The sequence below is a fragment of the Perca fluviatilis genome, chromosome 17 (assembly GCF_010015445.1).
Source record: "Perca fluviatilis chromosome 17, GENO_Pfluv_1.0, whole genome shotgun sequence".
In the NCBI taxonomy this organism is placed as follows: domain Eukaryota; kingdom Metazoa; phylum Chordata; class Actinopteri; order Perciformes; family Percidae; genus Perca; species Perca fluviatilis.
The window spans coordinates 29,374,651-29,389,308 of NC_053128.1; the positions used below are offsets into that span (position 1 = coordinate 29,374,651).

General features: G+C 41.5%; 1 protein-coding gene across 2 annotated transcripts in view; it reads left to right on the forward strand.

The window, feature by feature from the left end:
• Positions 1-3,040: 3,040 nt before the first annotated feature.
• Positions 3,041-14,658, forward strand: part of naa25 (N-alpha-acetyltransferase 25, NatB auxiliary subunit) — a 33,847-nt gene continuing 22,229 nt past the window's right edge. Inside the window, exons 1-7 of one of the 2 annotated variants that reach the window (XM_039780171.1) lie at positions 3,041-3,163; positions 11,252-11,337; positions 12,038-12,176; positions 13,525-13,643; positions 13,797-13,871; positions 13,971-14,078; positions 14,263-14,341. In XM_039780171.1, the coding sequence (XP_039636105.1) occupies positions 3,106-3,163; positions 11,252-11,337; positions 12,038-12,176; positions 13,525-13,643; positions 13,797-13,871; positions 13,971-14,078; positions 14,263-14,341 (664 nt within the window). In that variant the 5' untranslated portion in view covers positions 3,041-3,105. Of the gene's footprint in view, positions 3,164-11,251; positions 11,338-12,037; positions 12,177-13,524; positions 13,644-13,734; positions 13,872-13,970; positions 14,079-14,262; positions 14,342-14,658 lie in introns of those variants that run through there. The other variant, XM_039780172.1, reaches the window with a different exon arrangement.

The window sequence follows — 14,658 nt, forward strand, 5'->3', positions numbered from 1 at the left end:
TTTTTTTTTTTTTTTTTTGGGTCTGCTTTGACTTGGAACAGTTTATCTCGGCGAGCGTTCGCCTCGAGCGTAATGCAGATCCTTGTCGGCGCTCTAGGTGACGCGTTTGTGATGTTTTGTACGATCATGACGTAGCGTAGTGCAGATAGACAGCTGTGATTGAGACTGCATTCGATCAGGTATGAGTGTCTCTTTTAGGTTTTGTCGTAACCTATCCGTGCGTGTCGTATGTTGGCCAGGAAAACAGATATAGAGTTATAAGTGTACTTTATAATAGGCCCATTTTATAGAAATGGACAAGAAAAAACTGTACATACAAACACTGACTTGAATGGAATATTCACGGCTTCTGAGCGGTGTGTCAGGTCTATCATTCAATACTGCTAACTTTTGAAGTAAGTTTATAATGTTGTCGGAGCAGGTAATGTCAGCTCTGTGGACGGTGTGTGTTTTTGTGAAGTGTGTGTGTGTGTGGGGGGGCACGTTGTCGTCGTCGTTGCTCATAACATGGTTTTAACCCGTACCTCATCCACGCTTGTGAATGTCCAGCTAGGAGACTGTGTCAAACTATGCAGGGACACTGACATGTTTCACACCTGTACAGGCATGACATGGAGCCGTTATATCTTCAGTACACGAGGAAGAGATTTACTTAAAAAAAATTAAAGAAAAAAGGAAAAAAAACTCCAGATTTAGATCTGCATGCTCAACACCTGTTTTTTTTTTTTTTTGTTTTTTTTTAATTAAATTAGGATCATTCTTTAGGTTTTTTCTTTTGTCTCGATTTAGGGTTGGGCATCGTTTTGATTTTAACAATTCGGACTCCATATTCAGATTCTTCCTTCTGATACCGGTTCTTATCAATATAAAAACAAAAATGTAATTAAATTAAAATGACGGTGCTTTTTCAACTCGAAATAAAGCCACACTTTAGAGCGCCGCTTACTGTGCTCCAACGGCTGCAACACAACGAGCGCCCGGAAGTACGGCGGCCGCTACAGAAACCAAAACACGCACCTGTTCAATTTGCAAATTTTTAATTTTTTTTTAGAATAGATTCCAGTGGAATCGTAATTTTTTTTTAAACTATTCCAAGTCGGAGCCGGTTACCGATGCCCAATCCTAGTATCGATTTGTTCTCTGCGTTTTGATCAGGACATCAGTGCTTTTGAGAAGCTCTCCCAACTGCATCAGACGAGAAGGGGAACCCCTGGTCTTCTCAGAATCAAACTGGATTCAGCTGGACCTCCGATCACAGACGAGGAGTGAAAAGCCTGACTTGAGTTTGGTGATGACGGGAGTCGGCCCCCCCCCGTAGACTAGAGCAGGCTGCGTAATGTACTGTTGTGTAGCGTTAGCGGCGATGCCAGCCAGGGTGTGACTGTGAGGGGAGGGATAGAGTAGGGAACAGATGGGAGTCCAAAATACTGTTTTCTTTTCTCTATTGTAATCATGAATAAGCACTTGCAAAATCTGTTTGTTTTATTTTTTCTTTTTTTTTTTTTTTTTTTTTTTTTTTTTGAAAAACAAAGATTCACGATGTACTCCATTTTCTCTTTTCTGATAAGGCAACATTCAGGGGAATTAGTAGTGAATGTATTACAATTAGTTCTCTTTTTTTTTTTTTGTTATTCACAGCTTCCATGCTGTGACAGAAGGTCTAGACAATGGAAGATAACAGAATATCTAATAAATTTGAACAAATAAGAGAATCAGTGCACTGTTTGCTTGTTTTTGTGTCTTAATGTGTCTTTCAGGGGGATTTTTTTTTCTCTCCATAATGTGCTTTTAATCTAATCGTGTGTGTGTGTGTGTGTTTTTGTTGTGTGTTGTGTGTGTGTGTGTGTGTGTGTGTGTGTGTGTGTGTGTGTGTGTGTGTGTGTGTGTGTGTGTGTGTGTGTGTGTGTGTGTGTGTGTGTGTGTGTGTGTGTGTGTGTGTGTGTGTGTGTGTGTGTGTGTGTGTGTGTGTGTGTGTGTGTGTGTGTGTGTGTGTGTGTGTCATCCTCCACCAATGCATAAGAACCACACAGAACCATTGTTCGGATTAGCATTTTTAAATGTATATCTAGCTGTGAACATTTTGGTGTAAAAAAGACATCTCTCTCTCTCATTTATATATATATACACACACACACACAAAACAATCATGTAAAATCTAATGAATAACTAGAAAGTGGCCTTGGCCCTCTGGTAAGAACCTGAACCAGAGTCTGACCTTTAACAATCCGGAACATTTGAGATACCAGAGGAATGACAATTTGAGGATGAAGTTGAATGTGGTTCTGAAATCAAAGCAAATAATAAACAATCAGTCTTGTATAAAGTACTTGAAAGCACTATTTGAGTAAAAGTACAAGTATTTGATCAGAAAGTGACCGGTATAATTTAGTCACCTTTTAAAGAATGACTTAAGTAAAAGTCTTAAAGTATCTGATATCTACTGTACACTACTTAAAAATCTGAAGTAATTGTTTGATATTAAAAGTTCTTAATTATTAGAAGTAAAAGTAAATAGGGTTAGAAAGTAAAGTGAAAATTCTACGTATTAAGTATGGAAACATTGTAATTTATGCATTTTATGCATAGGCATCTGACTCCATGTTACTATAAACATTAATTGAAACTAAATGTTGTAGCCACCAGCATAACAAACAATATACCAATAAATTATCATCAAGATGATCTAATGAACTGAAGTCTTAGCCTCAAAATACACTTAAAACACCAAAGTAAAAACATTTATGCAGAATTTCCTGTTTCAGAATACTGTATCATAATTATTGATGCATTAATGTGTTCATGTCTTTAATGTAGCCGCTGGTAAAGGTGGAGCTGGTTTTAATAACCTTATTTACAGTTGGGTAGCTTAACCAGGTACTTTAGGTATATTTTGATGCCAACACTTTTGTACTTTTATATTTAAGTAACATTTTAAATGCCGGACTTTTACTTATAACAGAGTACAGTATTATTCCACCGCTGGCATACATATAAACTCGTGCTGAGATAATGACAGCGAGAGAAAAAAACCCTCCTTTAATCGCTTCTAGAGTCAGCTCACAGTACGCATGCGTGAACATTTACCCAGCAGGTAAACTCTCCACCATGGCGGCGAGAGGCCATGTGCAGGATCCCAACGACAGGAGACTCAGACCCATTTACGGTAAGGACTCAATGGGGAGTTATATATTTAGGCGTGTTTGGATGTTTGGGACACATCCTTGTGTTGTATACCGGTGCATGTGTACTAAAGTAGAAGGTGCTGGAGTCGGAGGGCAGCGATGCGGCCCCTCCAGCTCCAACCACGGGCTCTGCTGCCTGCTGCGCCCAATGACAGTGCACCTTACCCGGTTTGCCACCGAGTCGGGGGTAGGGCACGGATCTCTGGATGAAACCGTGTGTCCCCTTGTTAAATCCTTACACGTCCCCGGTGGTGTTAAAGCATTGAATGCTGCGGAAATGTCTGTCGTCCAGTTTGGCTCATTCTCAAAGTCGAACTCCTTTTTTTTTTTTTTTTTTGCTAACGGTTGCTATTTGACAGCTAGCTAGCATGCTAATGTGTCAGCTAGCCAGGCAGCCCATTGACATGCTCCAACTGTATGAATGTTTAAAAAGAAAAGTTGTTTATTTATGCGAGTCGTACGTCTCGCTCGCTCTCGTTGTGTGGTTAGTTGTCCGCGTCCAGTCTGAATCTGTATCTGCTAGCTCAATGTTACACGGTTAGCTTGCAGTTAGCATTTGGTTCATAATAGTGTAAGGACAATGCTTGACGCTAACTCCAGCTAGCTAGCTAGCTAGCTAGCATGGAGCTGTCACAGCTCACGGAACTCTTACAGCCCAGAAAGAGGAGCTGGTACATAACGGATATTCACTGGGTTTTATAAGTTAGCAGTGATGGAAAAAGTAGCTTTATTCATATCCTTTTACTTGAGTAAAAGTGCTAAGACCACACACTGTGAAAGTACTCAACTACAAGTAAGAGTCCTGCATTCAAAACCTGAAGTAATAGTAACGTTATGTATGCTGCAGTGACATGTTTTCAGTGTTTTCCTCTTCTTCTATCTGATGTTTCTGGATTAATATTCCCGCTGCATTAATGTTTATGTTGCATTTTACTGCTGTAGATGTTTAAGGTTTTGCTCATTTTAACTCCTTTTTATATACTGTTGGGTAGTTTAATCTACATCAATGTATCATATTCTATAAGATAATCATAGGTTATGTGAGAACCACAGATCTCTAAAAAGTTTTGAAACTTTTCACAGCTTTAGAAAAACAGCCCTGTTTTCAGTTTTGTGACGATTCCTTTTCCAGCTGATTCAAGAGGCTTTTTAAAGACTTTATTTAGCTTAAGAAGTAATTTTCTCAACACATAAAGGAAGACTTCATCCTTCTGTTTATCACAAACATTCAACATCACCACATCTGGAGATACGTGGTTTTCACTGGACAGGTAGGGGTCATCTGAAAAGGAACTAAAGATGTCAGGCAAATGTGGAGTAAAAGGAGTAAAAAGTACAATATTTCGTGGAATGCAAGCAGCCAGAAATGGGAATACTTAAGTAAAGTACAAGTACCTTGAATTTGTACTTGCATGCAGTACTTGAGTAAATGTACTTATTTACTTTCGATCACTGGTAAGAACTACGACCTGTTTAAAAGTAAGATCCAGGACATTGCCAACAAATTTGAACATCGACAACTTCTCAGTCCCTCCCCCCTTTCTGCTGAAGCCCAAACTGTCTCCTAAGCCCCTCCCACACAACAGAGTTTGACAGAACTGCCGGCATGTCAGACAACATTTTCAATAACTAAAACACTAACACAATGTTAACTTCACTCACCAACAGTAAAACGATGCTAACTAGCAGGCTACCGTTAGCCATTTCAGCATCATATCGGCGCGACCACTGTGCAAATGTTACTATTATCCTCACCAACGTAGCTTTGTGGACTTTTGACTACTAATAACCAAGTGAAAGATAAATCATTCATGGTAATTATGTTACCTGTCGAAAAGAAATGTGGCTACATCTGCATCGTTCATCAGATCTTTAAAATCCCAGAGCTCACGGCTCACGCCACCTCTGAAAAGCCACTTCACCACCGGAGTTTTGGGAATCTTTTCTGCAGCTCTTGCTAAGGGAAGGGGGAGGGGAGAACGCTCTTATATGCGTGTACGTGCATGAGCAGTGATTGACAGGCAGATAGACCCCTCCCTGTGGCCCTGATTGGAGAAAATCAACCGGGAGAGGTGGAATTTTGCCAATATTATATGCCAATAATTTTTTTTATATTACATAATTCATGTAGTTCTACTGGATCATAGGGTTAGTTTCAGCAAATATGACAAAGTTATTTTTATAAGACTTACCTACTGCATCTTTAAGATTTTCACAGATCTAAACTGATAATGAACAGGTTTATTGTGAATGTTACTTTGTCAAATTATTTAGGAGCAGGGAGGTTTCAAATCTGCAGCTGAAAAGACATTAAAATGTAGTTTGAAACCCATAAATAGCCTAAGTAAGCTAGTCTGTTTTTCAGCCATGGCTGGAACTTCAGGGCTGCTTGGTTTGGCAGCACACCGTGAACTTCTCAACCCCTGATCCAACTGACAATAAGTCCATGTTCCTCACATTTCTGTAGGCGTTCGTCAACTTTTGGTTCTTCTGTGATGACAGTTTAAACAGAGAATAGACCTGACATAATCACAGCGTGCTGTCTGGCACAGTTAATTTTGGCACCCAGCTGTTCTGAGGAGACTGAACTGAGGTGGCTCTGTTTGTACATATATAGTATACGTGCAGTTTAGTGTCCCAAATTCCCCCGTAACGTAACCCCATTTGTACAGGTCCTATCCCCTGACCAATCATCTATCCTAACCTTAACCACTTGAGGTCAAATGCCTAACCCCAACCAATCAAGCTGCTTCGTAGGGCGGGTCTTGGCGTGGCCATAGTGGAATTTGGGACACTAAACTGCACGTAAACCTATATGTGTATTCCTATGTTTTTGTGTGTAAGTGACTGATGGGAACACCAATCTTTGACATTGGTCCAGTATTAAATGAGATCGCTGCAGTCGGCAGCGGAGAAACAAGCTACAATGTAAGTTAATAGGGCAATTGTCCAGCTTGTATTTACCTTCACTAGAGTGCTCGTTTTGCCGCTGACAGACTCAGATTAATATTCTAAGTGTCTGACAACATTATGGAAAGGATCCCCATTTAAAAAATATATAGAATAAAAAAATAGAGCCAACGTATCTTCACATGTAAATCGGTAAACTGTGTGTTTATTTCAACTAAAACCAGAGTTGTGATGGTTGGAAAAGTGGAAAGATGACCCAAAACAGCTTTTCATAGTTTCATATTTAGTTTCTGTTGACTTTGAATTGGTGTTCATTTTGTCACCTATTTTTTATTTAGTCTTAGTCTTGTGCCAAATGTCCTTTTGTTAGTTTTAGTCATTCAAGTATCTTTTTTTTTGTTAGTCAAGTTTTAGTCGACTAAAAGTCTCGTCATTTTAGTCTAGTTTTAGTCAAAAGAGAACTCAAGGTATCTTAGTCAAGTTTTAGTCAAAACATTTAGTATATATATTTTTTTATTTTCTACAATTTATTTCTGATAACCCATCCATCCATCCATCCATCTTCGTCCGCTTATCCGGTGTCGGGTCGCGGGGGGAGCAGCTCCAGCAGGGGACCCCAAACTTCCCTTTCCCGAGCAACATTAACCAGCTCCGAGTGGGGGATCCCGAGGCGTTCCCAGGCCAGGTTAGAGATATAATCCCTCCACCTAGTCCTGGGTCTTCCCCGAGGCCTCCTCCCAGCTGGACGTGCCTGGAACACCTCCCTAGGGAGGCGCCCAGGGGGCATCCTAGCCAGATGCCCGAACCACCTCAACTGGCTCCTTTCGACGCAAAGGAGCAGTGGCTCTACTCCGAGCTCCTCACGGATGACTGAGCTTCTCACCCTATCTCTAAGGGAGACGCCAGCCACCCTCCTGAGGAAACCCATTTCGGCCGCTTGCTCATTTCTGATAACCATTTCAGTCAAATTGTGTTTCACACATCTCAAATATTGGTTAAATGTCATAATTACCTGACAAAATACACTTGTTGAATGCTTTTTGTTGAATCAATCAATCAGATTTATTAATAAAGCACTTTAAAAAGCAACCAGCGTTGCACAAGGTGCTGTACAGGACAAAGTAGAAATAATTTAAAACATTTACAACCTCTAACATTTAAAACCATGAAACAGTATCACAGTAAAAATGTTTGCACAAAAATGTCAGCTTCAGCTGGGAAATGCCAAGGAAAAAAGGTGGGTTTTAAGAAGAGATTTAAAATGAGACTGTGAAGAAGCCTGTCTAATAGGCAGAGGTAGCTCATTCCATATTTTTGGAGCTGCCACAGCAAAAGCACGATCCCCTTTAAAGCGCCCATATTATACTAATTTTCAGGTTCATAATTGTATTTTAAGGTTGTACCAGGATAGGTTTACATGGTTTAATTTTCAAAAAACACCATATTTTAGTTGTACTGCACAGCTCTCTCTCACTGCTGCAGATCCTCTTTTCACCTGGTCTCTGTTTTAGCTACAGAGTGAGACCTCTTTTCATCTTCTTCTTCTGTACTATCTTTGATTGCACTTGCACATGCTCAGTAGCTCAGATGTAGAGCATGTCAGCTAGCTAACTCTAGAGACAGTAAAAAGCCTGTTTCTCCAACTTCAGTCACTTACAAGGCAGGATTAGCTGGGAGACTTCTAAATGAGGGCGCACATGTAAGTAGTTCTTTTGTAGATTATGGTGAACTTGTGTGTGTTGTAGCAGTGAATTTGCTATTGAGAACGAGGTACCATGCTAGTGTTAGCATTAGCGTTAGCATGCTAACGCTACAGATTACGGTTTCGCGTTACCACGCTCGTTTCGGTTAGTCAGCGTCACAGTCCGAGCCGATTTTGAACAGCTCACTAGGAGACTGAAGGCAGGAAACATTCAGAAACCGTATCTCACTCAAAACACCATGGATGGATTTTTTTCAAAGTTTGTATGTGTGTGGAAGCACCAGAGACACAAAAGAACACCCCAAATCACCAGAAAAAGTGTTTTTTTCATAATATGGGCACTTTAAGTTTCTGCTGTTGTTTTAGGGGACACTCAGGCGCAGTTGTTCAGCTGACCTGAGTGAGCGGGTCGGAGTGTAGGGCTCAAGCAGCTCAGACAGGTAGGATGGGACAAGACCATCTGTAACCAGGAGCCTGGGTCTATCTGAGGTTTCTCCCTAAAAGGAAGTTTTTCCTCCCCGCTGTTGAATGCAAATTTGTTAAACACGTCTGGTTTTATATCTAGGGTTGTGCATCGAGATGGAGGATTTGGAGGATTTGGTTTCAAATCCGATCGCGGGTTCCAAATTTAACATGCGCAAGTTTTGGTTTCCGTAGCGGCCAGGCGCTTGTTGTGTTGCAGCCATGGAGCGCAGTAAGCGGTGCTCTAGTGTGGCTTTATTTTACATTGAAAAAGCCCCGTCAAACTGCAACCCACCTTTTGAATCAAAATAAAACTTTCCTCTTATTTGTGAAATAAGCATGCGACCCATTCCAGCTCCACCACTCAAAGAATCGGAATCGAGAATCGACGAGAACCGGAATCGAGGGGTGTCCTCTAGCTCACCCAGTAAGTTCGCCCCATGTTGGCTGAGTCCTGCAGCGGCGCAGGGTTGGAATCCATCCTGCTGCCCTTTGCTGCGTGTCATTCCCCATCTCTCTCCCCCTTTCATATCTGTCCACTTTCAATTACAGGGAGAAGCCCCAAAAAAAAAAAATCTTAAAGTGCCCATATTATGAAAAAAACACTTTTTTCTGGTGATTTGGGGTGTTCTTTTGTGTCTCTGGTGCTTCCACACACATACAAACTTTGAAAAAAATCCATCCATGCTGTTTTGAGTGAGATATGGTTTCTGAATGTGTCCTGCCTTCAGTCTCCTGGTGAGCTGTTCAAAATCGGCGTCACAGTGACGTCAATGTGGCGTCAATGTGACGTCACAGTCCGAAATGAGCGGGCTAACCACAACCGTTAGCTCGTAGCGTTAGCCGGCTAATGCTAGCGCTAGCCGGCTAACGCTAGCATGCTACGTCGTTCTCAATAGCAAAGCACTGCTACAACACACAAGTTCACCATAATCTGAGCACTGAGCTACTGCGCATGTGCGAGTGCAATCAAAGATAGTAGTGAAGAAGATGAAAAGAGGTCTCACTCTGTAGCTAAAACAGAGACCAGGTGAAAAGAGGATCTGCAGCAGTGAGAGAGAGCTGTGCAGTACAACAACAATATGGTGTTTTTTGAAAATTAAACCATGTAAACCTATTCTGGTACAACATTAAAATACAGTTATGAACCTGAAAATGAGCATAATATGGGCTTTAAAAAAAAAAAAAAAGAATCGAAAGGAGGAATTGGAATCGTTAAAATCCAAACGATTCCCAACCCTATTGATATCGAGCCTCTTCCTTCACGCAAATGCAATCGTACACAGACACATGTTAGATTAGCGCCAGGGCTCGACAGCACGTTGTTTTGTTGCCAGCGGTTGCATGCATTTCTCCGGCCGTTCTGCAAGCTGTTTAAGAGCGGCTTCACCAGCAGGCTAAGCCTGTCTCCTTCCCTTTCCCGGGGCCAGGGCACATCGCTACGCGCTGTAACGGCTTCTGCAGCAGGCTGAACCGGGCTTCCTCCCTCCCTCCCCCACCCGGGCCACATCACTACCCGAATGTGTGACGGCTAGACGAAAAAAAAGGGGACACGCCGAATCTCTAGATGAGCCGCAGCAGAGCCGCAAGAAAAAATACTGGGAACCAAACAATTGGCCTGTTTGGAACGGGCACTGCACTAGTTTTATCTTATGATGAAAAAATAGAGATGACTGTAGATCGTTTCGCCGACTGCAGCGATCTTGTTTAATACTGGACCAATGTCAAAAATTGTTGTTCCCATCAGTCACTTAGACACAAAAACATAGGGAAATAGGGACCAGGTTCAATTAAATTGATTGTTTTGTTTGACCAACAGTCCAAATCCCAAATATTACCAGTTTACTGTCCCATCCAATCCAACTTTATTTGTTAAGCGCTTTAAAACAACCAAAGTTGAACAAAGTGCTGTACAGAAAAATAAATCAAACCGCAATATAACATGAATACAAAATATTAGTTGCGCAATGAAAAACAAGCAATCCAAATAATTAAAAGAAGTCCAACAAGTCATCATCATACTAGGTATGGTATATAGGTACTAGGTGTCAAAGGCCACAGAGAAGAGATGGGTTTAAAACGGGATTTGAAAACCGACCCAGAAGAGGCCTGTTTAACGTGCAGATCGTTCCATCATTTAGGAGCCGCCACAGCAAAGGCACTCGGTCTCCTCTGAGCTTCCACTTAGTTTTAGGCACACTCTGGAGCAGCTGATCCTCTGACCTGAGCTAGCGAGTGGGGATATAAGGGCGTAGAAGCTCCGAGAGGTAGGGCGGGGCAAGACCATTCAGGGCTTTATAAGCAAATAAAAGAAATTTAAAATGGATCCTAAATTGAATAGGCAGCCAGTGGAGTGAGGCTAAGATGGGGGAAATGTGCTCATGTTTACGTGTGTCAGTTAAAAGACGTGCAGCAGCATTCTGTACCATCTGGAGACGGGCGATGGAGGACCCACTTACCCCCACATAAAGTGCATTACAGTAATCCAGCCGAGTGGTAACAAAGGCGTGGATTACTGTCTCAAAATTTTGTCATGAGAGTATTGGCTTTATTTTGGCCAGCTGCCTCAAGTGGAAAAAGCTTGATTTGACAACAGCCTTGATCTGACTGTTCAACTTAAGCTCCGGGTCCGCTTTAACCCCTAGGTTTTTGATGCTAGGTTTAATATACCGTCCCAAGGAACCCAGATCTACAGGGGGGGTCCCAGTGGTGCCACCAAAAACCATCACCTCCGTCTTGTCATCATTAAAATAAAACAATGAAAGCTGCAACTCACAACTGAGAGGCCCCATTGAATGTTTGGTACTTGAAATATGACTCAAACAATTATCAAAATAATGTTCTGTAGCTCGACTAATCAAATAATTGACTAATCTCTAAGAATTACATGGTCATACATAGTCACTATTGCCCATTGCATTCAAAATTATATGTAAGATGAGTTCAAGTCTAGTTAATCCTTAATGTCATCATGTTGTCCCTTGTGTTTCCCCAGATTACCTTGATAATGGCAACAATAAAATGGCAATACAGCAGGCAGATAAACTGCTGAAGAAACACAAGGACCTGCACTGTGCCAAGGTGGGTGACTAAGGAGCCGATCTCACTGAAAAAGTGTTGAGTTGTTTTTCTACTGTTGTCATACGCCTACATGGATTTAAGAAAATAATGATTCATTTTTGGAACTTGTGCATACAAAACCGTTACTATTGCATTCATGTAGCCCTGAAATAGTTTGAATACTTGTGAGAATGAATGGATGAAGCATTTTCTTTTTCTCTTCCTATATTTGAGAGCCTTAGTTGAATGGTTTTCGCCATATATGACTTTTGAACACCCCTTATGTATGCCTGAATAGTTTTCCTACCACGTATTGTTTTTATATGCCTCAAAAAAGGTAAAACTAGCTACTATTTCAAGAGCAGAATGAAAAGATTAGGCATTAGTCAGAAAATATTCTTGAATTCCATTATTAATTCAATTTTATTTACAGTATCAAATCATAACAAGAGTTATCTCAAGATATTTTACAGATAGAGTAGGTCTAGACTACTCTGTATAATTTACAAAGACCCAACAAGCAAGCATTAAGTGCAACAGTGGGGAGGAAAAACTTCCTTTTAGGCAGAAACCTTGGACAGAGCCAGGCTCCTGGTGGGCGGCCACCACAGAGACACTGATACAGACATACATAATGTGTGTTGATGCGGGCTCTGTTCTTTCTGTCGCTCTTCTGTTCCATCTGTAACTCCGTATTTGTGTCTGTCCTCCCTCCTCTCAGGTCCTAAAGGCCATTGGCCTCCAGAGGACTGGGAAGCAGGATGAAGCCTTCACTTTGGCCCAGGAGGTGGCCACTCAAGAGCCCACTGACGACAACTCGCTACAAGCTCTGACTATTCTCTACAGGGAGATGCATCGTCGTGAGTAAAAATACACACGCTAGGGCTGTTTAAAACTGGCCATATATATATATATATATATATATATATATATATATATATATATATATATATATATATATATATATATATATATATATATATATATATATATATATATATATATATATATATATAGTAAAAAAAAAAAAAAAAAAAAAAAAGGTTTGGATATATTCAAATATTTACACTCACCTAAAGAATTATTAGGAACACCCTACTTATACCGTGTTTGACCCCCCTCTGTTTACACCAAATTCTGACTCCACCATCTGAATGTCTCAACAGAAATCAAAACTCATCAGACCAGGCAAAAAATTCAACTGTCCAATTTTGGTGAGCTCGTGCAAATTGTAGCCTCATTTCACTATTTTTAGTGGAGATGAGTGGTACCCGGTGGGGTCTTCTGCTGGTGTAGCCCATCCGCCTCAAGGTTGTTCCTGTTGTGGCTTCACAAATGCTTTGCTGCATACCTCGGTTGTAACGAGTGGTTATTTGAGTCGGCCCATTCTCCTCTGACCTCTAGCATCAACGAGGCATTTTGGCCCCCCAGGACTGCAGCATACTGGATGTTTTTCCTTTTTCAGACCATTCTTTGTAAACCCTAGAAATGGTTGTGGGTGAGAATCCCAGTAACTGAGCAGATTGGGAAATACTCAGACCAGCCCGTCTGGCACCAACAACCACGGCACGCTCAAAGTTGCTTAGATCACCTTTCTTTCCCATTCTGACATTCAGTTTGGAGTTCAGGAGATTGTCTAGACCTGGACCACACCCCTAAATGCATTGAAGCAGCTACCATGTGATTTGTCGATAAGATAATTGCATGATGCAGTACCTAGGTAAGGACTACTAGCCAGTCAGAAACAGAGTATGAGGCCATGCCCTGACAGTAGGTAGGTAAGGACTACTAGCCAGTCAGAAGCAGAGTATGAGGCCATGCCCTGACAGTAGGTAGGTAAGGACTACTAGCCAGTCAGAAGCAGAGTATGAGGGCGAGCATTATAACGTGTGTTCCAAAGTGACCATGTCTGTCTCTGAAGTAAAGGCTGGACTACAATAGAGCTGTTTGGAGCAGTTGGTGAACAGTGTTTTCTGTTGCAGATGGTAAGTCCCTTTGGGGGGGGACAAAAAAAGATATACGACACAAAGGAAAGTGAAAAAGCCGAAAAGCATAAAATTAGCACTTTAACTATTCAAATGTATTTTTGAATTTAGAATATTCGTTGACAGCGCCAACACACACACACACACACACACAAATACACAAATGCTGGTAATCACAGTAGAGTGACTGCATGTTGACTCTTGTGCCTGCTGTTGTTCCCAGCCGAGTTGGTCACCAAGCTGTATGAAGCAGCAGTGAAGAAGGTTCCTCTCAGTGAGGAGTATCACTCTCACCTCTTCATGGCGTACGCTCGCGTGGGGGAGTACAAGAAGATGCAGCAGGTGAGAAATCCTCCGTCCACACGCTGCACATAAACATGCCAGCGCACATGACTAACAGCTGTGGCTTTTGTGCTCCATTGGTAATTAAAAGAGATGGACATATAATCAGAATAATGAAGAGGATGTTGATGACTGCATCTTCGCCCTTTACAGGCGGGAATGGCCTTGTATAAAATCGTCCCCAAGAATCCGTATTACTTCTGGTCTGTCATGAGTCTGGTGATGCAGGTATGGGCGGGCTGTTTTTTTTCTTTTTTTACGACACAAGGCGTTCACATTACCTAAATATTTTCATTAGTCTCAAAAACGTGTTATTTGTTGTGTTAGGCCATCTCAGCACAAGATGAAAAACTGGCCCAAACCATGTTCCTGCCTCTGGCTGAACGCATGGTGGAGAAAATGGTCAAGGAAGAGAAGATTGAAGCAGAAGCAGAGGTGAGTAAGGCCCTGATCAGACAGTGTTACCAGTTGCATCTTTATTTATTTTTTATTCTTGCTAGGCAACCACCGAATCAGCTGTACTTCAGCCTAAGTGTTATTTTTGCTGTGAAGTTAAATGATGTCGGGCGGTTTGTTGGTAGTTTTTTACAGTTTTTTCCGGCTTTTTATGTGACTGTAGGTGCAGCTGTATTTTATGATCCTGGAGCGCTTGGGAAAGTGTGTGGAGGCTCTCGAAGTGATCAGGGGCCCACTCGGGGGTAGGTGTATGTGTTTCTGTACTTGGAAAGCCTGAAAGATCATCTTCATTTAAGGACAATACACATTACTCAACACTGCCGTAAATGTGCCGGTGTTAGCCAGTTGGTTAATTTTAAGCTAAAGACCTTTTTGGCAAGGTTTCTTAAAATCAATGAAGTGGCAGATCAATAAATACAAACATGGGACAGCATTGCACAGAAATGACAATAACATTAGCAAGACAGTACCCAAGTCATGTAGAGCAACAGAAAGCAGTCAAACACTGATGAACTTGTATAATAACGGTTTCTGTTCAGTAGTTGTAGCAAAGCAATGT